At 40.0% G+C, this 21,642-nt stretch overlaps 1 protein-coding gene across 1 annotated transcript in view; it reads left to right on the plus strand.

Annotated features, from left to right (window-relative positions):
* DOCK10 (dedicator of cytokinesis 10) overlaps nucleotides 1–21,642 on the plus strand; it is a 119,451-nt gene that overhangs the window by 51,766 nt on the left and 46,043 nt on the right. Inside the window, exons 8-19 of the mRNA XM_041475701.1 lie at nucleotides 3,228–3,411; nucleotides 5,037–5,122; nucleotides 7,403–7,486; nucleotides 8,368–8,523; nucleotides 10,048–10,269; nucleotides 10,989–11,111; nucleotides 11,709–11,791; nucleotides 17,079–17,201; nucleotides 18,457–18,536; nucleotides 19,642–19,829; nucleotides 20,444–20,509; nucleotides 21,394–21,486. Of these exons, the coding sequence (XP_041331635.1) occupies nucleotides 3,228–3,411; nucleotides 5,037–5,122; nucleotides 7,403–7,486; nucleotides 8,368–8,523; nucleotides 10,048–10,269; nucleotides 10,989–11,111; nucleotides 11,709–11,791; nucleotides 17,079–17,201; nucleotides 18,457–18,536; nucleotides 19,642–19,829; nucleotides 20,444–20,509; nucleotides 21,394–21,486 (1,488 nt within the window). The remainder of the gene's footprint in view (nucleotides 1–3,227; nucleotides 3,412–5,036; nucleotides 5,123–7,402; nucleotides 7,487–8,367; nucleotides 8,524–10,047; nucleotides 10,270–10,988; nucleotides 11,112–11,708; nucleotides 11,792–17,078; nucleotides 17,202–18,456; nucleotides 18,537–19,641; nucleotides 19,830–20,443; nucleotides 20,510–21,393; nucleotides 21,487–21,642) is intronic.

Genomic DNA, 21,642 nt, shown 5'->3' on the forward strand with positions numbered 1-21,642 from the left:
GCTGCTTGCTCCTGCCTGCAGCAGGGGCTTTCTTGTAAGCTGGGTCTCAGCCAGAGCTCCAGTCCAGCCCTGTAGGGTCTTGTTATGCACACATTTAATGCTACTCCACAGGGTGCCTTTTCTGCTGTGCTGTTTCTCATGACACTCCAGGATAGCAGAAATGGATTGACTGCATGACTTCTGGCCTGTTTAACTTCTGACAAAAAAAAGCCTCAAGAAACCTTTGAAATCTTCCTTCCCCTGAACCTTTGACAGCTGCTTTCTAAATCTATAGTGTTCCTCCAGATTGTCCCACTCTGGTTGAATGTGGGTTCTTCTCTTGCCTGCCCCCAGATACAAGTTTCTGTGATAGGTTTTGATTGACATTTAGTATGGGACTCACAATTTGAGCTAGCTTCACTAGCAAGAAGTTAAGAGTCTTAGCCAAGGGTGTGATAGGGTGAATACCATCAGCTGTCCAAGTCTGTGATGGACTTGGAATCATAGGGCTGAAAAACAAAACCTAGCTTAGAGTTGCCATAAACAGGGAGACCAGAGAATGTGGAGAAAGAGTTGGGTAAAACTGAATTTTTAGTGAAAAAGTGTGATATGTACATTGTGATTTCATGAGTTTTAATACCACTATAAATTATTAAAGTCTCTATGACTTACAACTCCTGTTTGATTGAGATAGAGTATCAGAATTGTAGTAAATATCCCAGAGAAATCATCTCCAGATAAAATACAAAATGCTTCCAAAACAATCCGTTAGTTTGGAAGAATGACCCTGCAGGCATTAGACTTAGCCTGATGTTTCATTTATAGCTCATTCATAGTCTCATTTTTGAATCTTGTATTACTTCTTTCTGGAAGAAATTTTTTGAACTTGAAATTAATTGTTGAAGATTAGAAGTCAAGGTCTATATGGAAGAAGTTTTATAGAAGAGCAAACTGAGAAATGGTACATTGTTGTTTTTTGTTGGTTGTTTTTTTGTGTTTTTTTTTTTTTTAACTGATCAGGAAGGTAAAATAGTTGACCTTAGATTTAAAACAAAGACTTTGCTGTAGATCTCATCTGCTTGCCAGAAGTCTTAACTGCAGATGGAAAAGTGGATATTGAAGTTTTCCTGCTCTGCCTGATGTTTTTAAGGTTCAGCATGCAAAACGTCTTGCTGTATTAGATAATGTCTGATAGTCTTTAAGTACCTGATTTAAAGATCTTGGCCATGTCATAAAGGGAAATATATAAAATAGAAAATAAACCCATTAATTTTAAATGCCTTTGTTTTATCTGAAGTAAAATTGAAACAGAGTATTTTTCTTTACAGATTGTGCATAAACTGGTGTACATAATTTACTTCACAAGTAATCTGGCTTTAAAAGTTTTAAGTGGCCATTAGCTAAGATCCTTGGCATAGTTTTGTTTAACTTCTAGCTCTTGGTCAAGCCCTTATGTAATTTTATATATATGTAACAGGATTTATTGAAGTTTTAGTCCTTGTTTTACATTATCTTGAATGTATGATTGGAGGAGAGGAGTAATTTCAGGATCAGGATAAATACTGAACACCCAAAAACCAATTGCTACAAAACCCAAGCCTGTTCTCACTCTGCGTTTGATGAACTAAAATTTATAACCCTGAAAGAATAAATCTCTATAAAGTACTTGAGAGGAAAATTATTTCCTATCAAGAGGATTTCCAGTAGCAGAACTGAAAAATAGCACACGTGCACACATATACACACAGACAATCCCAAGTCAGTTTGAAAAGCCAAGATTTGTCTGACCCCATTGACCCAAGCAGCTCCAGAAGAAGTAGTTCAGGCTTAAGTGATTCCTGATCTGGGTCATGACATGTAATATAAGAATGGAAGCAAGTGATTAGCAACAGATTGGGTAGGAATCTTCTAAATCATCTCTGCTGCTGGAAAAAAATGTTCATGGAACTTGTTTCTCAGTGTCCTGGGTTCTCATCCTCCTCTGCTAATCAGTATCAGATTTTACCTCTGTTCCTCTCAAATCAAAGTATCACTGCCATCTCACCATCTGGCTTAGAAACCTCTTAATAGCTTGTTCATATAGAACTGTGCAGAAAAATACTTCCAGTATGCAGACATCACAGGAGACCCCTGTGATGTTATTTAAGACTGTTAAGGAAGAAAAAATGGAGTGAAATGACCAGTTATGGGGTGGATGATTTTGGTTTTTTTTATTTATCCGCATCACTCCAAGGTTAAATCTGTCCACAAAGTGATGGCAATCTTCTGGAATATTGAAATCAAAATGGTGGCACTGGTGTCCATCATCAGTCAGCCTTAAAAGTTCAATGAAACAATAGGGGATGGAATGCACTACTGTTCTCTCAGATATAAGCAAGGAAGAGACAAAATTGATGCAACTGCTTCCTTAAGACTAAGAGATATGTGCCTCACTAATTGGGTGAATTTGAGAAATGAAGCACATTATGTTAGATCCCATCACTTTATTTAATTTTATTGAGCTGTTTCAGTAGCTAAGTACCTGTTAATTCTTATGACAGAAATTGATAGACTTACCATCTCCTGCTGGTAAAATCTGGTGACAGAGAACAGCTCTCAGGACTCAATCTATTCCCAGTATACTGGGCATTTTTTCTTACTTTGTGCTTGAAAAGGATAGCATTGGAATGACTGACCAGCACTATACCTCACCTTTGCCTCTTGTGAAAAAATGTTGAAATCCCCTAAGTTGTTTTTAAAATCAGTCTAAGACAAAAGTAGATGTGGGAAGTACCTACTGTAATAGTTACTGTGCAGTAATTTGTCCTGTTGCAATCTTCTGGAAAGTCCTGTCCCCACTCTCCTCCAAATATTTCTATGACTTAGCAATACTTTGATTTATCTTTTTGTGTGTCTGGTGTGCTGGTCAAGTGTAAGAGCCACTCCAACTCGTGTAGCAGTGCTGCGTTTTTGACCAGAGGTTTTTTATTGTTCCATATGGGAGGTATTCCCTTCTGAACTATTGTCCATCTTAGATTTCTGTGGCTAAATATAGCACATATGTCTGGCCACAGAAGCTCTTAAATGCACAAATTGACAGAAATTTATGTTCATATTGCACTGTTTGAGTTTTCTTTAATGCCACTGAAGTTTGCTTAAATGTAATTTTTAAGAGTGGCCGTATACAAGTCCATCAGATAGATGGCTTTTTCAGTACCTTTTTTTTATAAGTTCTAGTGTTTATTTTTATTTTCCTTTTGTTCCAACAGAATAACAGGCTTAGGAAACATGCCTTTGAGCTGAAAATGAATGACCTCACATACTTTGTGCTGGCAGCTGAAAATGAGCAGGATATGGATGACTGGATTTTTACTCTCAACAAAATCCTGCAAATAAATCCAGAGGGAACCATTCAGGAGAGGAAGAGTGCAGATCTCACTGATCTGAGACTTGGTAAGAGTGAAAAATCTCTTGTATTGCCAGGGTTTTTTTAAACAAATTAAAAAAGTGGAACCTTCCTATGAGTATTTAATCATTTTAACTGCCTGAGTCTGTAATGGATTCTGTACCTATTGATTCCTGACGATTCCTGATGAAGCAGCACCAGTCTTGGCAAGCCCTGAACAATTTCATCTAACTCCCCTCAGATCATTTTCAAACGGCTGGAGGGGAGATAAAGCTGTTCCCAAAAAGTCAGCAGGAGCAACGTGGCTCCACTTTGCATATGCAGCTCTTTTTTAAATTTAGTCCTCTCTGTCAGTGATCTTGCTGGTACTTTGTGTTTTACTGTCCTGGAACTCTGAAGGTTTAAAAAAGTTTTGTGCTGGAGAGTGGCTTGATCAGTTCTTTTTCCAACATTATGCTTTCTTTAAAAATCTGGAGTTAATAATTTAAAATTAAAAAAAAGCAGCTGTGGTATATGGCTCTTTCTCTGAAAGCTTATTGACTTTTGCTTCTTGCTTTTTTGAGCTTGCATATTATGCTCTCACTGTGGAAGAAAGAATTGGATGCTCTGTTACACTGCAGTCTTCATGTGGCAGTAACTCATTCCTCCACATAATAAATCCACATACAGTTTGGATGCACTCCAGCTGAAATTCTAAGGCTGAAAACACTTGAAACATTAATACAGATGTAAAATGTGTGTGCTCTGAGCTGACTCAAAGCTTTGCATCCATATGCATCTGAATCTTAGGGATGTTCAGAGCTAATTGAACTCTTTAGCCTGATGTTTATAGTAAGTTCTAATTTTGGAAGGACGGGATACTCATATAGACAAAGATGTTTTTAAAACTTGGAGGCACAAGAGATTTTGTACTTCAAAATCAGAGGGATACTTTTGAAAATGTGACCCATAAGGAATATTAATAAAGCAGGAAGAAATATGTGCATAAGAGGTCAAAACCACAGACTAACCCAAAACAGAAGTCTCTACTGATAAAAAAGCTGGTAACAAGCAACAGGAACGTGCTATAGAGTTAACTTGTCAAAAGACATGAAGCTTTCTTGGCAAGAAGAGCCCTAAGTGACTGTAGTGACTTCTTTCACGTGGGGCTGAATTACCACGTGAGAACAGAGCACTCCCTGGTGAGCTGGGTAAAGCCCAGGGCTTGTGTTCAGTGCTATTCTCTGGATCCATGGGTTTGCAGCTCGTGAAGTCCAGACTACATCCCTCCCTTTCCTAGAGAGAGGGTGAGGTCCTTGCTGAGTGCTCCCTTTACTGGGAATCCCAAATCTTTTGGTTGACATAAACCCTTGATGTTGCATTGGAAGGGACTGAGAGGAAAAGGTGTCTTTGTCATGGGTGTGAATATTTGTCATGGGTGAATGTGTGGGATGTTTCACTGAGTAGTCAGGGCTGTTGTTTGGAAGCTTAGACTAAGATACAGTGAGTAGCAGTGAGCGATGAGGTTGAGGAGGACAGAGGTTTACAGAGCATCACTTCCATTTGGAGAGATGATGAGTCTGAAGGGAGTAAAAAGAAATTACATGGAAATATGTGTTTTTATCTTGTAAACCCTATGGTAATAGCATACATAATAAAACAATTTTGTGATTATTTTTTGCTTCTCTTCAAGACCCTGCAGAAGTTCCAGTGAATTTTGATTGCTCTCAAGACGAGGCAGATTCTTCAGAGAACACCTTGCACCCAGACTTCGCAAAAGTAATGGATGTTACACTTTTCTTTACAACTCTAGTGGAAAGAACTTCCTAGATGAAAAATCCCTGCCAATATCTGATCATTAATATTCTGAAAGGTGGAAAAATATAGCACAGTCTATTACAATTGTTAGAGACACAACAAGTGACAGGAATAGTCCTTTCTAAGCACCTCATCCTTTTGTTTAAGTGAGAAAATATCCACTAGATACAAAGAGTAGGTGTTCCACAGTATGTTTTGATTTAGACCTGTGAAGTCAGTAAGGGTCTGGTCCTCTCAGTTATGTGTGAAATATTTGCTCATCTGAGCTGCATTTCAGTAGAATCTGGCCCTTGGAGAGCCAAGATTTCCTGAGTGACTGGAAGGGAAGCAAGCTCTGAACTGTTCATTGCCTTTTGTAACTTCATTGAAAGATGCATGTGCTACCAGGGGAGGCATTTTGTCCTCTGGAGCTCATAAACTGCTTCATGTGGATGAGATAATTGTGTGTGGTGCTAAGAAGCTTTTTAATGAAAAGCTAGATTGGAAATGCTTCACTGCTTTCTCTTAAAGGAATGTACAATCTGTTTGTAGCCTTCTGCCAGTGAGCTGCTGTAGATGCTGTCTGCCTACAGAGCCAAATGCTGTTTGAGGATGTTACACAGATTGGAACTGAAAGCTGTCTATGCAATTGAGGACAGAATTTTACTGTGGGTCATATTCATATATGTGAAGTGGTCACCTAGAATGCAAAAAAGAAAAAAAAATCAAATCACCAAACAAAATAAAAACAAAACAACTAACCAAATTAAATGTATCTGATGAAATATTTGTGTATTAAGGGCAGCAGAAGTGTCTGATCATCTTGTCTGTGGGTAGATTCTTTCTAATTGTTTTGTTGATGCAGCTATCTCAGGGGTATCTTGCAGATATCTCAAAGACCACTGGTGCCTGCAAGGCTGTAGGCGATGGTCAGCTTGTTTTCTGATTCTCTTTTTGCCCTTTATATGGGTAATTCCTGTTCCCCCACCCTGGCTCTAGGGGCCTGGCTGCAGCACTGTTCTGTGGCCTTTCCCAGTCTGTGCAGATAATCATCCTGGTCCCATCTCTATCTAAACCAGGCTGCCAGGGCCGCATCTGGAGCTGCTTCTGCAGGTCAGGCCATGGGCAGTGCGTGTTAGGAAGGCAACACAGAGCTCTTGGTCCTGCTGGGCTGCTGCTGCTTGTTACTTCATGTGTACTGGCAATACCATGATGTTGTGGGAGACATGAAACACTGAATGGGACCTGAACAAGAAAATATCCTGTGCCATGTCGGCTGAGGGCTGTACTCAGCCCTCAACCAGAGGCAACCAGAAAAGATGGACACTCCTTTAATATTTCAGAGATTAAATTTTTTTTAAAAGCAGAGAAAATTGAAGTGCAAAGACTGAAGGAACTGAGCAATTGAAATATCCCAAGGGATCTTTAAGGGGAAAGAAATGTATAGGGTTTACTTTACATATTGGATAAATGAGCTTAGCTAGTGAGGAAAAAGGTTTTTGCAGTTAGACATGAGGATAAACTTTTAGAAGGTAGGGTAGGAAAGCACCAGGTGGCTTCAGAAGGTGAAGTTGGTTTTGTCAGAGAGCTTGCTATTAACGTAAGCATGTGTCAGAAAGGAAATTGGTGTGTCTGCCAGCCTTCTCTTTGGGTGGCACTGCACTCTGTGTGCCTGCTCAGCCTGTGAGGCTGGGTGGCATTTGCTTCTCCCCTTTCTGCCCTCCCCTGCCACAGGTGTTTTTCTGTGGGGCTGCTTTGTTGGGGGTTTATTTCCCTCAGCTTGGGAATCTCTAAACCGATTTTGGTGCAGAGATCTGATATCTTCCTCAATGGATTGTGGCTGCAGCTCTCTTCACAGAGAGCAGCAGACACAACTCTGTCCCAGGATTTTTCCTGGGAGACAGTGAGAAGCACAGAGAGAAGAAGAGAAAACAATTCTTATCTCTATTCACTGCTCTTGTTGTTTTGCACATGTGGAATGTGTTATGGAGATATTGTTGCCCCAGCAACAATAATGGATAACATATGTGAACACACAAAAACTTGAATTACTTAATTGATCTATTTTGGGATTCCTTCGAAGTGTGTCATGGCCTGAAAAGCCCTGCTTCACAAGCAAAGAGTGCTTGGAGGTGCTTGGGGATAACTGCTGCAGAAGTGGGAAATGTTACAAGTGAAACATTGACCACTCATTTAGAAATCTAACAGATCTATGGATTTCTGTTCTTGTGCAGAAAACTAATTTATTATCTGTCACCACAGTACATCACAGAAACAGAAGAAACAGTGAAAGCCTCTCGAAATACAGAGCGACTAAACCTGTTCTCTTTGGATCCTGATATAGCAGTAAGTGATATTATTTTTTTTTTTTAAATTCTTAGAAGTTTTCAAATCCAGGTGACATGAGCTAACTGGGTTAGCTCAGCCAGCAGAGTGGGCTGCATTTCAGCAAGCAGCTGGGTATACCCAAGGCTTCAGCAGTGAGGAGGGAGGGATTGTCTGCAGTCCACAGAGATTTCTGTACAGACTCTGCACTTGGACTGCAGGACGGCTGAGGATGGCAGTGACCTCTGGAGGTCATCCAGTCCAGCTGAGCTAAGCTCTGAATTAGTTTAAAACAAGCATTAAAGCAAAGTTTAACATTTAATGTCAGGATTCAAAGAAAGTTATTTCTTGCACTGAATGTGATTTAAATGGAAATTTTATTTTAGTTAAAAAGAAGGCTTAAGTAACATTGGGATCAGTGTATATTTAAACTTGAGCCTGATGTCAATCAACTATGAGACCATTATTCAAAGTATTGAGCAAATTGAAATTGTGATGTGGTATATAAGTAATGAGAAAGGAGGATAATAACAGATATTATTATCTGTTAATAATCTGAAAATGTGAGGGGTTTTATGTATATGAGGAAATTAAAAGTTAAAGTTTTAGAAACAGTAAGTAAACAAGAAAAAAGTGTGTTCTAAAATTATAGGAAACTAATTTGAATCCCTAATTTTGCCTCTGACATTATGTATGTCCTCAGGCAATCTTTTTGGTTTCCTTCCTAATCTATAAATTAGGAATAATACTCATTTATGAGAATAATACTCATTTGACGAGACCAACAGTGACTTCTGAGGTTTTCAGGTGTTTCAGTGGTTGCAAAGACCTTTAAAAAGCTTACTTCCATTTGGAATATGATGCTTTTTCCTGTGTATAACAAATTTCCCTACTTATTTCAGGCACAGAATCCTCAGAAAAAGGAGTTTCCAGGGATAAACTCAGTGATAAAGCCATTTGAAGAAAAGCCTGCAAAGAGGATCCTGGTTACCTGCAAATCCCTCAGTTTGAATCTCCAGGCCTGTGTTACTGAAAATGAAAATGATCCCTCAACAAATGTAAGCTTTTCTTATTTCTCTGTGATTTTTTTTTTCTTTCTTTTTTTGGTTGGTTTTTGTTGGTTGGGGTTTTTCTTCTTTTCATACATGTGTTAATTTGAAGAGAGAAGTGAAAGGGAAGCTGTATCACACATGCATAGTGCTCCCTTTGGACTGAATAACAAAACTGATTTACTTTTCTCTAGATATTTTGAAGTTGATTTATATCACAGACTTTTAGCTACAGTTCAGAGAAAGATTAAAAATGTTTCAAGGATTCTTGAGGATTCTTAACAATTGATATAAGAGCAAGTTTAAACTGCCAAGACCTATGTAGGGAGGCAATGGAATATCAGTCGCTGGTGAACTGGGAATTTTTGGTTGTTTTTCAGGAAGAGACAAGGAACCAAGCAGATAAAGTTACAGGAGAGAAGGCAAAACAGAAAGGACAAGATGTTTCATCTAGTGGAAAAATCCAGCTAAAACCAAAACAAAACAGAAAATTTTGCTTATTCTTACTGTAAAAAAAAAAAAACAAACTGGGAAAATTGAGATGTAGATGTCAGTCTGTAGCTTTTAGTTAGTTCTCCTCTGAAGCAATAAAGTTATGAGACATCAGAGTCCCAGCAGCTCCACTCTCATATATTACATATGAGGCATTGATTTTGTTTGTTGATTTGTTTGTTTTTCATTTGAAGATGACCTCTACAGTGAGTGCAAATTCAGCATGATGTAATCAATATCTTTTTTTGGCAGACTGGAATAACTGTTTAAATAAAGCCATGATAACTGCACCAAGGGCATGCAATATTCACTGCAGAGGCTGGAAAAGCCAAGGACATTGTACCTGCCATGCACTGCTCTTTGTCTCCACAGTTTTAAGCTTCTGGTTTCTGGACAGCTCAGGTGGTGTTATCCTGAGGCTGTTTTATTCTGTCAGAACTATGGATGCTCTCAGGAAGTTATTTTCAGTCACAGGACTGAATTCCCTGGTACTCTGCCATAGGATAAGTGGGCACTGTCAGAGTGGTTTGAATGCTCTTGGTTTCCCAGCAAAATGGAACATGTGTTTCCCACAGAATAATGCACCCACGCTTTTGTGTTTGTACCAGTAAACATTTTCCATCCCCTTACATTTGTCATCTTTGTGTTGCATTTCTGACAGTCCCTGGAAAGCCTACACTCACTCTTCCCTCTTTTATAATGACTCTCAATCTAGATTTTAAAAATCCTGCAGTGTGTTTTCTGGGGCTCTATTCATTTACTCTAATAATTAGTTATCTATTTGGTTTTGATTGTTTGAGTTTCTAAGCTGTCAGTTCCTCTTCTGGCACCCTGTTAACAAGCTTTCTTTAAATGCCCCTGAAATTGCATGGTTGGAAACTAATCTGGGGTGTGTGTGAACATGTGTTTTTAATGTATCTCATAATTTGTAAATAATATTTGTTTACTTTCTTTTTTTCTGGTTGCAGAAACCCATTAAAAGATAGCCTTTACCCCCATCCTCTCAGTTATCACTTATTGTGTTTCTGGTATTTTCTGCAGGTAGAGCCTTTCTTTGTGAGCGTGGCACTGTATGATGTCAGGGATGGCAGGAAGATCTCTGCTGATTTTCATGTGGATTTGAACCACACTCTGGTTAGACAGATGATTTCACGTTCCTCAAGTCCACTGGAAAATGGTGCAGTTGAAAATATTGACTCAAATGAAATGGAAGAACCACAGGTCAAAGGGTTCCCAGAGGAGTGGCTGAAATACCCCAAACAGGTATTCCACATGTGACTTGCATGGCTTAGTGACTCGTGTGGCTTATTTTAGTTTGGTAGTATTCTTTTTCACTGGAGAACTTCTGCATGCTATGTTCTTGTTTTCAACAAAATTCTCTTCTGTATGTCAGATGTATGGAGCCACTTGCATTCTGAGCTTCCTGTACAGACCATTTACAACCAGAACTGATAAAAGTTAGTGTCTCTTATTTAGAGAAATCACCCATATTTCCTGTGCTGTTTGGGTCCATTTGCTGACCTCTCCCAACCAGCCAAACAAAACCACACCTCAAAGCAACACCTAGATGCTACAATAATCCCAAAGTGCCTCCACTTCTTGCTATTGCCATAAGCTGTGGGCTGAAACAGCATGTGTTACCTTTTCTCCTCCTTCCATTGCCCTGGGGAATGACTGACTCAGGCCAGCTCTTAGGTGCTGCCCAAGAGGAACAGTTAGCTTAGGCCATACTAACATGGTCACACTGCTTTTTGACTTGGGTCAGTCTGTTTGCAAGGTGCTGCATGTGCACAAGCTGACTTCAGCACTAGCACAAAGATTTTCTTTTCCATCTGGCTGTTTTGAATAAGTAGATATAATAATCCTTAATAATCTTTTCTGGATTTGGTTTGTTACTCTTTCCATCAGCAGAGAGCACTGGCAGTATTTCCTTTCTCCAGTATCGCTGTATACTTTTGAACTGTTCTCCCTTTTATCCACAGGCTCTTTTCTCCATAAGTAATCCTCACTCTGAGATTGTGCTGGTGGCAAAAATAGAAAAGGTGCTTACAGGAAACATTGCCAGCAGTGCCGAACCTTACATTAAGAATCCTGATTCTTTTAAGGTAATGTAACAGGAACATCATTTCCTGCTCTGTGAGCTTCAGCCTGCTGAAGGCATGGCAAATCATGCTGACAAATCTCAGGTTGCTGAACAGAACAGGCTCCTGAGAGCCCCATGCTTCAGAAAGCAAATGTCCAAGTTCCACTGGCTGGATGAATGAAGCTCCATTTTGACTGCAGTTTACAAATCCATCCGTGGTGCATTGCTGTGCTGGTTCTGCCTTAGTACAGGGATGTTCTCTTTCAGCAATGTTTTAGAAATTACGAGCTATGGAACTGTGTACAGGAGCAAAGGTGGGGTAGGCACCTCTCTGTCTCTGAGAGCAGGCCCTGCACCTGCATTGGGTAGTTACAGAAAACTGGAATAACAACTTTAATGCAGTTCTGAATAAAGGAGTGGTGACAGGGTTTAATTTGTCAGCAGCATCATACTCATCTTGTGATACCTCTGCTGTCCACCCCAGAACCTTTTGTTATGAACAGTATCGCGCCAAATTATTGTAGGACACTGTAGCCTCTTCAGCTTGGATGTACTTTATGCAGCATTTTAAGATGTTAGAATGATACTGATGAAATAATTCACATTTGCTTTTTTGCAGTGTGCACAGAAAGTGTTAAAATCCAATAAACAGTTCTGCAGCAAGCTGGGGAAATACCGTATGCCATTTGCTTGGTCAGTGAGGTATGTATTCATTCTTTTCATGATTTTATAAGCATCTTATAGCTGATTCCCTTGGACTTCTATCTTTTTATTCTTTTCCACTTTTTCTGCCTCAAGCTAAGCAAAGCTTTCTCTCTGGTCCAGGACCCCAGAATATCCTGCAGGCTTTTTGTTTCATTGCCCTATTTTTCTCACAGCTAAACGTCAGTTACTTGCTCATTAAATGTTTCTGTGGTGGAATCTTTTCTTCAGGTATGTAGTCAAGTTGCTAGGGAGCAGCAAAGGTAGCTGACAGAATATCAATTTATCATGAGCTCCAGCATTCATTGGGTGCTAAAAATGACCGAAGAGATTTCAAAGTCACAGCTCTCATAAGAATTTCCTGCAAAGATAATTGTGGTCTGAAATAAAGTTGCTTTGGCCACCTAGAAAGTAGGTGCATGGGTTCTTGAGGCTCTGTTCTTGTTTTGATGCCTGTCAAGCTTTAAGAAAAATCTGGCTAAGGACTTGAAATGCTTTGGGGGTTATATTGAGGGATTACAGTTCAGGTACTCCTGCATTTTTCATGGTTAGTAGGTGATGGAGAACTTCTGTTTTCTCATTTGGTCAGCTGGGTTTTATTGCAAGTCAGTGCAGTGGAGTGGTAGTAATGGATTTTTAGTCTTTCTCTCTCTTCCCCTGTATAATTTCTGGTCTCACCTCAAGACTGGGGCACTCCTGTGCCTTTTGATCCCCTTTTACCAAATTTGGCTTTTTTCTCCATTTGTTCTCCCTTCAAGTTTTGATGTAATTGCTTTTTCTGCCCTCTCCCTTTTTTCTTTCTCAGTCTTGTGTGATTTCCCCAACTTACTGCTGCCCTGGGATTAGAGAGCTCTCTGACAGAGACCCTCCTGTGACAGGTCTCCCTTCTTTCTGCCATGCATAGAGCAGGGAATATAAATTTCCATATTCCCTGTAAAAAGGAAAGCTGTCAATTGCCAAGTGAAAACATTCCCCCTCCCCTGTGGCTTCTGTTCTCACAGTAGCAGGCCAGGTGGAGAGCTGCCTGAAGCTCTCAGCAGGGAGAAAGGAAGAGCAAGTGCTGGGTGGAAAAGTTGTGTTGTGGCACTGCCTGTGGTTATGAGAGCGAGCTCCATGTGCTTCTGGGGTGGAGCATGGAGCACCAGGAGGGCACAGTTCCCATGACACGTGCAGGGGAAAATCTTTGATTTTAGAATATGGCACTTAGATGGCAAAGAAGAAAACATGCAGTGAGATATGGCTATTTGAAGGGTTCATTTATATTTTGTTTACATGCTTTTTTGTCAATAGCCAGTAAGAACAGGAGAGGTGAGTGCTCAAGAGGACAGATAATGTGGTTTGATCTGTCATTGCAAGTTCAAGGATGCTCATAAATATTTGCTACTTCTGCGTAGCCAGAGGACCATTCATCAAAATCATATTGAAGAGTTGATAGAGACACTTGTGACAGACTGTGCAGTGGCAGGAGGTGCAGGCTTGGCACCACACTGACCTGAAGCTCTCTATTAACTCTGCCTGCCTGTGCTCTGTGGCAATGCCATCAGGGATCTGTTCTGCAGCTCAGCCCTTGCTGTAGTAGCTGTCTCTAGGTGGCATGATGATTTTAACTAGTTCAGGGTCTGGCCAGGCACTCATGGGTATAAAGAAGGCTTAGAACATTCTTCCACAGCTCCAGCAAATCCTGCCAGAAATAAAATACAGAAAGGTTTTCTTCTCATTTTGAAAGAATTTCAATTGTCTGTTCATAGGATTCTCCAAGTGTCAATCCCTTGTTGCCTCATGATGAGGAGTGGGCAGGAGCAGGGTTTGGGCTGTGCCCCTGTCCTCTGGCTCTCAGCTGCTGGGCTGTGTGTGCCACAGCTGTGCTGGGCTGTGTGTGCCACAGCTGTGCTGCCCAAGTGCATCCCACAGTGTGCCCCAGCCCAGAACTGTGGCTGCAGCTCTGTGCTGGCTCTGCCCAAGGGAAGTATCATTAGACACGAATGAAGTTTTGCTGCTGTCCCTGTGGGGCAGAGAGCCCCCTAAATACCTGCCAAGCTAGGGTGTGCTGGGAAAATTCAAATTCCACACTCATTTACATCTGCTTGTGTGTTAACATTGCTCAGGTCCAACTTTGGTAAAAGCAAAGTATAAAATCTATTTCTGTTTTCACAGCTTGAAAATAGAAGTTTCCACATGAGGCTATCGCACTACAGGGGGAAAGAAATGGTTTGGCTATGATAAATGGCAAAACCCTGGGTTTGGAAATGATGTTTTCCAGTTAGTTCATTCTGGCATTAACCACACTCCTGTTTTTGTGTGGAAATTTCCCTCCTTAAAGCAGTTACAGATGGCCACAGTGCGATTTTTACGTATGCATTCAGCAAGCCAAAGTCTTGACAGCTGAGTATTGCACATGTGACTGAAACTCTTAATTAGCTCCTGTGGCACCAGTTTGTTAGCATTGCTCAAAAGCATGACTCAGGGTTCTTCCCTGAGTTCCTGCTGGGAAATCTGGTGTCTGTATGCTCTTGCAGGTATAATTACAGTACGTGTTAGAATTACAGTGTGTCAGAGTCTCATTTTCCTGCCAGAACTGCCAAAGTTTGCAAATATCTGCCTCAGCTACATATTGTAGATGTAGGGGGAAACTTCATTCACAGAGATTAGTTTTTACACTCTTACTCCTTCAAACCTTCTCCACCCTCGTAAACTTCATGTTTTAGAGTCTAATATTGGAGTCCTTCAGCAGCTTGTGCTGCTGCTGATTCGGGTCAGCTGCCACAGGCTGAGGTAGCTGAAGGCAGTGAGACTGCCCTGATTTACAGTAGCTGCAGATCTTCCACTGAATGCCTAACCCTGGAGGTGAGCAATTTTCCCTCAAATCATAAACCACTACTTCAAAAGTAACCTTTTACAAAATTAAATTATGAACAACGTGCAGGTTTTCTGTGCTTCACAAGTTTTCAGAATTGTGGACAGCTAACAATGTCAGAAGAGCAGAATCATATAAACAATTAAGTACTGAGATGATGTTTCACTTTTTTTAGTGGAAGTTTTTAAAGCATTTCCTTGTTTTGGTGTGACAGTTGTCATTCTAAAGTGCTTTCAGTATGATCCCTGTCACAAGGAGCACTCTTGTTCCACCTGCAAAGATATGCCAAAACATGGGATTGCAGTTACTTAACTGCAGCTGTAACACACCCAATACTTGCTGCTCCGGCAATTCTTCAGCTTTAATGAACCTGGGGAATGGAGACACCGGTACAATTTGACCTGTGCATAAAATACACCTTTTTAAGAAGGGTTATCTTGTTTTCAGTGGACATCTAAGCTACTTATGTGGTTGTAAGGAGTTCATATAAATGGAGTACTGTGTGTAAACTGGAGAAATAAAAATACTTCCCGTTTTGTAGTGGTTTCATGCCTTTAATTTTGTCCTGGGTGCATTATTTAGGCAGGGGTATGCTGCTGAACCAGTCCTAGAGGCAGAGCATGTGATAGCCAGGGAGCGCTGATGCTCTGGAGCAGTGGTTGTAGGCAGGATGACTTTGTAAAGCCCTTCTGACTCCAAACCAGAGGGGAGGAGTGGGCAATGGTGGAATCTTTTGGGTTTGAAGATACCTTGAGGATCATGATTCTGTGTCCCTGAGCCTCCTGGAAGGCAGTGCTCAATACCACTGACCCAGAGTGAGCTACTTCCAGCTTCATTTCCTTTCCCACTTGCACCCACAGGCCTCCTTGGTGAGTGCCCCTGCACCCTGCTGCACTGAGCAGGGGTTTGCTCAGTGTTAGAGCCTGCTCTGGAAGCAGTTAATAGTTTCCAGCAGGGCTGGGTTTGCCCAGCACCACACTGCAGAGCCCAGTGGCACAGTGGAAATCACTCACCCAGTGTTTTGGTCCTCTCTGTTAGTCTAGAGGAGGAAGGAGTGCTGAGTCCAATAAATATCATAATGTCACCTATACTGTAATAATTATTAAATCTTTTTTCTTTCCTTTTTCTTTTTTTTTTTCTGAGAGCAGTTTAATAGGATCTGTAGAGTAAGCGGTGGCTGCCAGAAATGAGGTCTGGTTTCTCCCTAGTAAGCTTTCTGACATGGTGTGTTGGTGTGGACCTTATTCCCCCCAACAGCTGGAGGCAAAAATCTGAGAGAAGAGAGTTGATCATTCTTGACAGTTGCAAAGATATGAGATAGGGATGCTTCTCTCAGTCAATTAAGTGAAGATATGGTGCATTTATACTTATTCTTGGGCTCCTCTTCCAAAGGTTTGCTCCGTTATTTTGCATCTGGCAACAATTTGCCCTGGCATCAATTCTTCTTCTCACTGGCAGTGGAACAGAGAAGTAGATGAAGGAAGCAAGATTGGCCAAATGATTCACAGAACGGCACTTAGTGTCAAGAACATTTTACTTTTGTTAAGCAATGTTCTTTCATGCTGCAGTTGAATCCAAGGTTCATTAATTTGGATAGCTGTTACATTATCCGGTCCAGCCAGCGTCTGTGACCCTTGAGGATATACAAAGGGCACTGCAATGTCTTAATTAAATCCTGCAAGTGTCAATGAGCAGGAAGGGAAATGTCTGGAAATGTTTTCCTGTGAACACAACAACTGATATTTATTGTTCTCAGTTATAGATGGATATCCTTGTGTTCCAGTTCATTGGGCACTTCGTAGCTGGTTCATCAAAATTTTAGTTGGCGTTCCACAAACTTGTTTTGTGAAGGAATGCTGAGCCACAGTGAGTTGGTGTTGTGCTCCTGGAGGGCACAGGGCAGATTTAATGCAGATTTAATTGAGGTCTCTAACCTGGTTCTGTAAAAGCTTGTGTTTCATTGTGGTAAGAGGTGGTGGTTGAGATTTGACAGCTAGCTATGATTTCCATTCTTTAAAACTATGATGATTTTCTTTGGATAATAACTTCTTGGATGAAATTACCTATGGATGAAACTAGCTACTGATGCACTGAATTCTTCAAACTGATTCCTTGAAATAAGGAATCAGTCTCTTTGTTGAAGGGAGGAGTCATGTCCATGATGGGCGAGAGGCTGTTGCTCAAACCATGTCTGAGGTTTCTGAAGGTCTGGGATGCACATGGAATAAACTGAAATTGCCTTTGTCCTGCAAGCATAAAGCTTGGCAGGGCTCTGTTGGGTGAAAATCTGCAGAGAGGCCATGGATTTGTGTAAGAATTCATATCACAACCTTGTTAAAAGATTACATGACAATTTCAAATGCTCAAATATATATACTACATACATGCATATGGATGAGTGTTTATAAATATGTCATTTTTCTTTCTTTGCAGGCCAGTGTTTAAAGATAATCAGGGAAATGTTGACAGAGACTCCCGATTCTCACCCTTATTCAGGCAAGAAAGTAATAAGATTTCCATGGAAGATTTGATTAAACTAATAGCAGAATACAGAAGGTAAGGAAAAGTTTCTAGTTTGCTTTGAAGCTTTATAAAGCTGTGCAGAATAATGGTAGCTGGGTTTTTTTCTTCATTCAACACAGTGTGCCAAAGTGGCCATGTTAAATTATATTACATTAGTGTTTTTCACATTAGGTTATTACCTGCCAAAGAGTGCTTGAGGTTGGACTTTCCAGGAAAATTGAGACGGCATTTGGCACGTTAAAATAAATGTTATTATAACCTAAAAATAGTGATTGCTCAAATCAGCTTTTATCAGCTTTTAGCAGGTGAAGTACCCAACATTATCTCATGGGAAATAAAAGCAAAAAAGAAAAAAGGTGACAGAGATACAAAATCATTCTTTTGTGGGATTCCCAACTCCTTGCTTTTGTTTGTTTGATTCTCCGTGGCAAACTCAAGAATGGACATTGAAAACAAAAACCTTCTCCAAGTGTTTTACAGCCTGTAAATTTCTGAGAAGGTTTGGCTGGGTAGTTTCCATACAGGTATAAATCAGGTTAATCCTAGAGCAGGGTCTCTGTTTATACTGGATAAGTGACATGAGAATTGAACCATGTATTTCTCCTTGTCTCTTCTACTCTAAATGGCCCTAAAAATGAATTAATCTAAATAACTTCTGTTCCATTTATATAAAAAGAGATCATAAAAAGATTGAATGTCAGCTACAGGGCTTGAATTAAGCCCTTAACTTCTTGTGCCACCTTGCTGTTACTGGTCAGGACACTACTGGCTATTCATTAGTGTCACCACTGCTGTGTTTGTGTCCCTAAAGCATCTCCTGGACAAAAGAGATTTAGCACTGTGCTCAAACTGCTCAGGCACAAGGAATGTGCCTTGGTCCCTTTTTGGCATGGCACTTGCAGAAGCCACAATGCTGTGAACTCCTCTCATCCCAGTGCTGAATTCCTTTTAGGGAATATTTCATTCAGATTTTAGAAAGTAAAAGTAGATAAGTTAATTCTCATAACTTTTGCTTCATCTCTTCCTTCCTTTTCTACAAAATAATGCTGCTTTCAAAGAGATGGCAGGACTGAGACTAAGAAAAAAAAGAAACCACAAACCAAATCATATTTAATTTGTGCTGTTACATTTGATTAGAGTTTAACAGCCAATAGGTATATGTTAAATATGTTTAGTCTAACTTAAGTATCTTAAATAAGGGTCTGTTTTTCATTTTCAGTTAATTCCTGTCATGTTATGATCTCTGTTGTTCTAATTTTCTAAAATGTTTTCATTTATCTCATTGCAGAGCAGAGAAGATTAGTAAAATACAGACTATACCTGGCTGTTTGGACATCGCAGTTGATTGTGTTCCTTTGGAACATCCAAGTATGACTCCACTTTAAAATTAATTATTCCAATTAAATAGGACATTGTTGTAGGCTTTCCATCCCTAATTGTACCTTGATACAGTTCTGACAGAAGTGTCCATTGTGTAGGAAAATGTATGCAGGGGAGGGGTTTTGATTTGCTGTCATTTGATTACACCACTCTTTGTTCCATCCTGTACCTGGCCAGATCCAGCCCGGTTTTCAGTGTCTGTGAAAGAGAAGAAAGAAACCCCACTGCTGCAGCTGGCCCAGGGCCACTTCTCCCTGGGCTGCAGAGCACCTGCATTACTCTGAAACGGGCAATTTCCTCTTGTACCAGCTTAGAAGGAAGTAAAATTTGGCATGGTATAATGTGAGGAGTCACAAGCTTCCTTCAGCTTCCTCACAATATATTGGTAGACTTTTCCTGGGGATTATCCTATGAATTGAGGAAGGAATTTTTAGGCAGGGTCTGTCCAGTGGTTTTTCCTAGAAATAGTTCTGGTTGCTCTGGACATCTCTAAGTAGGTGGCCCCTCTCAGCTTGAATTCTCCATGAAGTTAAATGCCTCACTGCTTTAATGGTATAGGAAGAGAAAGTATTCTCTGTCCAGTTTTAATCTCTCTCAGTCTCAGTGACAGAGGGCTTATTTTTGCCTTCTGTTTCCTGATCTGATTTCAGTTATCCCAATTGCATCATATATTTGATCTAGTGCTGCACTGCTCATTTCTTCATTTTATTTAGTATGTTATTAGATAATAGAAAAACTTAAATGAGCTGTTGAGCTGTAAAATTTATGAGAAGCAGCAGCACTCATTACATTCTGTAGAAGTTGTCTATATACCAATGGGGCTGTTACACCATCAAATGTCACCAAATAACTGTGGGTGTCAGAAGAGGTTACCAGTGCTGTCCTGTTTAATTCAAGTGAGAGAAATCATTTAAGGATTATATATTGCCACTGTTCTGAGGTAATGTGTAAATTTAAGGCATCTCAGCATTAGTAATTTTTCATAAGTTAAGGTTGGATTTTGTATGTTCCATCTCAATATTAGTTATTCTCAGTAGTAAGACAGTGCAAACAAACAAAATATGTGATGGGTCTCTTTTCTTTTCTTTTGAAGACTGTGTAACTTCATCCTTTATTCCACTCAAGCCATTCCATAATGTAAAGGAGCATCAACCTACAGTGGAAGTTGAGGAGTTTGTGCAGGAATCAACAAAATATTCTCGACCTTACAGGGTGTACAAGAACCAAATATACATCTATCCAAAACACCTCAAGTATGACAGCCAAAAACACTTCAACAAGGTACAGAATGTGACTGATTCAGGCCAACATGGGGTAGCAGTGGCCTGCATGAGCTCTTTTAGGAATCCAGGAGAACTTATAAAAGAGAGGAAAATGGTGATGTCACTGAGTTGGCTCTTCATCTTTTTCAGCTTTTGCAATCATAAAACACTGGTACCATTTTAATGAATCTGTGGATTAATTTTATGTTGTAACAATGATTCAAAGAGAGATAATGTGATAATACCTTCTTCACAGTTTTCAGAAGGGCTTTACATTAATGACAAAATGTGTGCAGATAAAATTAATCTTGATAATGTTTGTAGTTCTTAAATGAAACCTGGTATCACTTGTGTTTCCATGGTGGTTGAAACCTAATTAAGATACAAGTCCTGGTCACTTAATAGTCTGCTTCTACACAGTCATTTTGAGGCCTGACTTGCATTTTGCATTTTTCTTGGAAATCTTATTTCTAGTGATATCACTGAGACTTACAGGCATTTATAAATATTTCTACACCATCTGCATGTTTCTCTTGGATTCTGAAAAGGCCTTATTCCAGCTCTGTAGTTTACCTGAGTTTTTCTGGCTACCCGGTTTCTGATCTCAGCTTTGATATGCTCCTGTCTCTCCAGGCACGGAATATAACAGTGTGCATTGAGTTCAAAAGCTCTGATGCAGAAGGAGCAAAGCCACTCAAGGTGAGCTGCGAGAGCACTATGTTCAGAGGGTGCTGCTTCTGAGAACATTACTTATAAAATCCAGGAATAAGGGTGATACTGAACCAGAACAATTCAGGGGTGGATGTTGTCATACATCCCTCTAATTTTGCACTGTGCTTCTCTTAGATCCCAGCTGGTCACAGTGATTCCATTTTGCAGTGCCAGCGTTCTGACTGCTGGAGGGGAAAGGAGGTATTATTAGAAAATGGAACAATTTTTTACAGTGCAGCTTGCTTATTCTAGAATTTATCACTTATCCTGCATTTCTCATTGGGCTCTGGAGACCTGATTGAAAAGAGTGAGGTACAAAATTAGAAGGACCTGAGATTTTATCCTTAACTTTGTTAAGAATTAATCTGAACTTTGGTATTGCCCAAGGGCTGTTGCACAGTGCAGTTGTGGTCTTGTTTTCCCAGCAATAAATAAAACTGCCTTTACTCAGTAATCAAGAGCTCCCAGACAGGACCCTCCCAGAAAAGAGATTTTTTTAACAGGGATAGCTTTTGTAACTTTTGAAAGTCAGTAAAAGCTCTGTGTTGTGTATTGAACTGCATGAAAGTGAAATAGATTTTGTAAAGCTTTTTGTAGAAAACTCTGAAATTGTTAACAGCAAGGAAGAAGTCTAAGGAGTCTACATTGCTTAATTAAGCACAGGGTAATTTTCACAGAATCAATGGACTTTTACTGGAAGTGTGTATTAAAAATCCAGGTTTGAGCACTTAAAACATTTCTTTTAATATTTGATAAAGTAATGATCAATCTTTCATGATTATTGTTTTAAATGTACATACATATTAGATATACCAATACTAGTATCTTCAGCAAAATTTCCCAATGTAATGAAAACTTGTTACTTTTATCAGTGCATTTATGGGAAGCCAGGTGGACCCTTATTTACAACCTCAGCCTACACTGCTGTGCTACATCATTCCCAGAATCCTGATTTCTATGATGAGGTCAGTCTGCTTTTTCTTTCATTAAATGTCTGCCAATCCCACGTGTTTGCCAATGAGACAGAAAAATATCTGTACAGAATACTTCTGTTGCCATTGCTTGTGTGTCTGGAAGGGCTGTGCTGTGTAGATTGACACGCAGTCTCACATTTTGTTTTC

This window comes from Pyrgilauda ruficollis, unplaced genomic scaffold (genome assembly GCF_017590135.1).
Source record: "Pyrgilauda ruficollis isolate IOZ18807 unplaced genomic scaffold, ASM1759013v1 scaffold36, whole genome shotgun sequence".
NCBI classification, from domain to species: domain Eukaryota; kingdom Metazoa; phylum Chordata; class Aves; order Passeriformes; family Passeridae; genus Pyrgilauda; species Pyrgilauda ruficollis.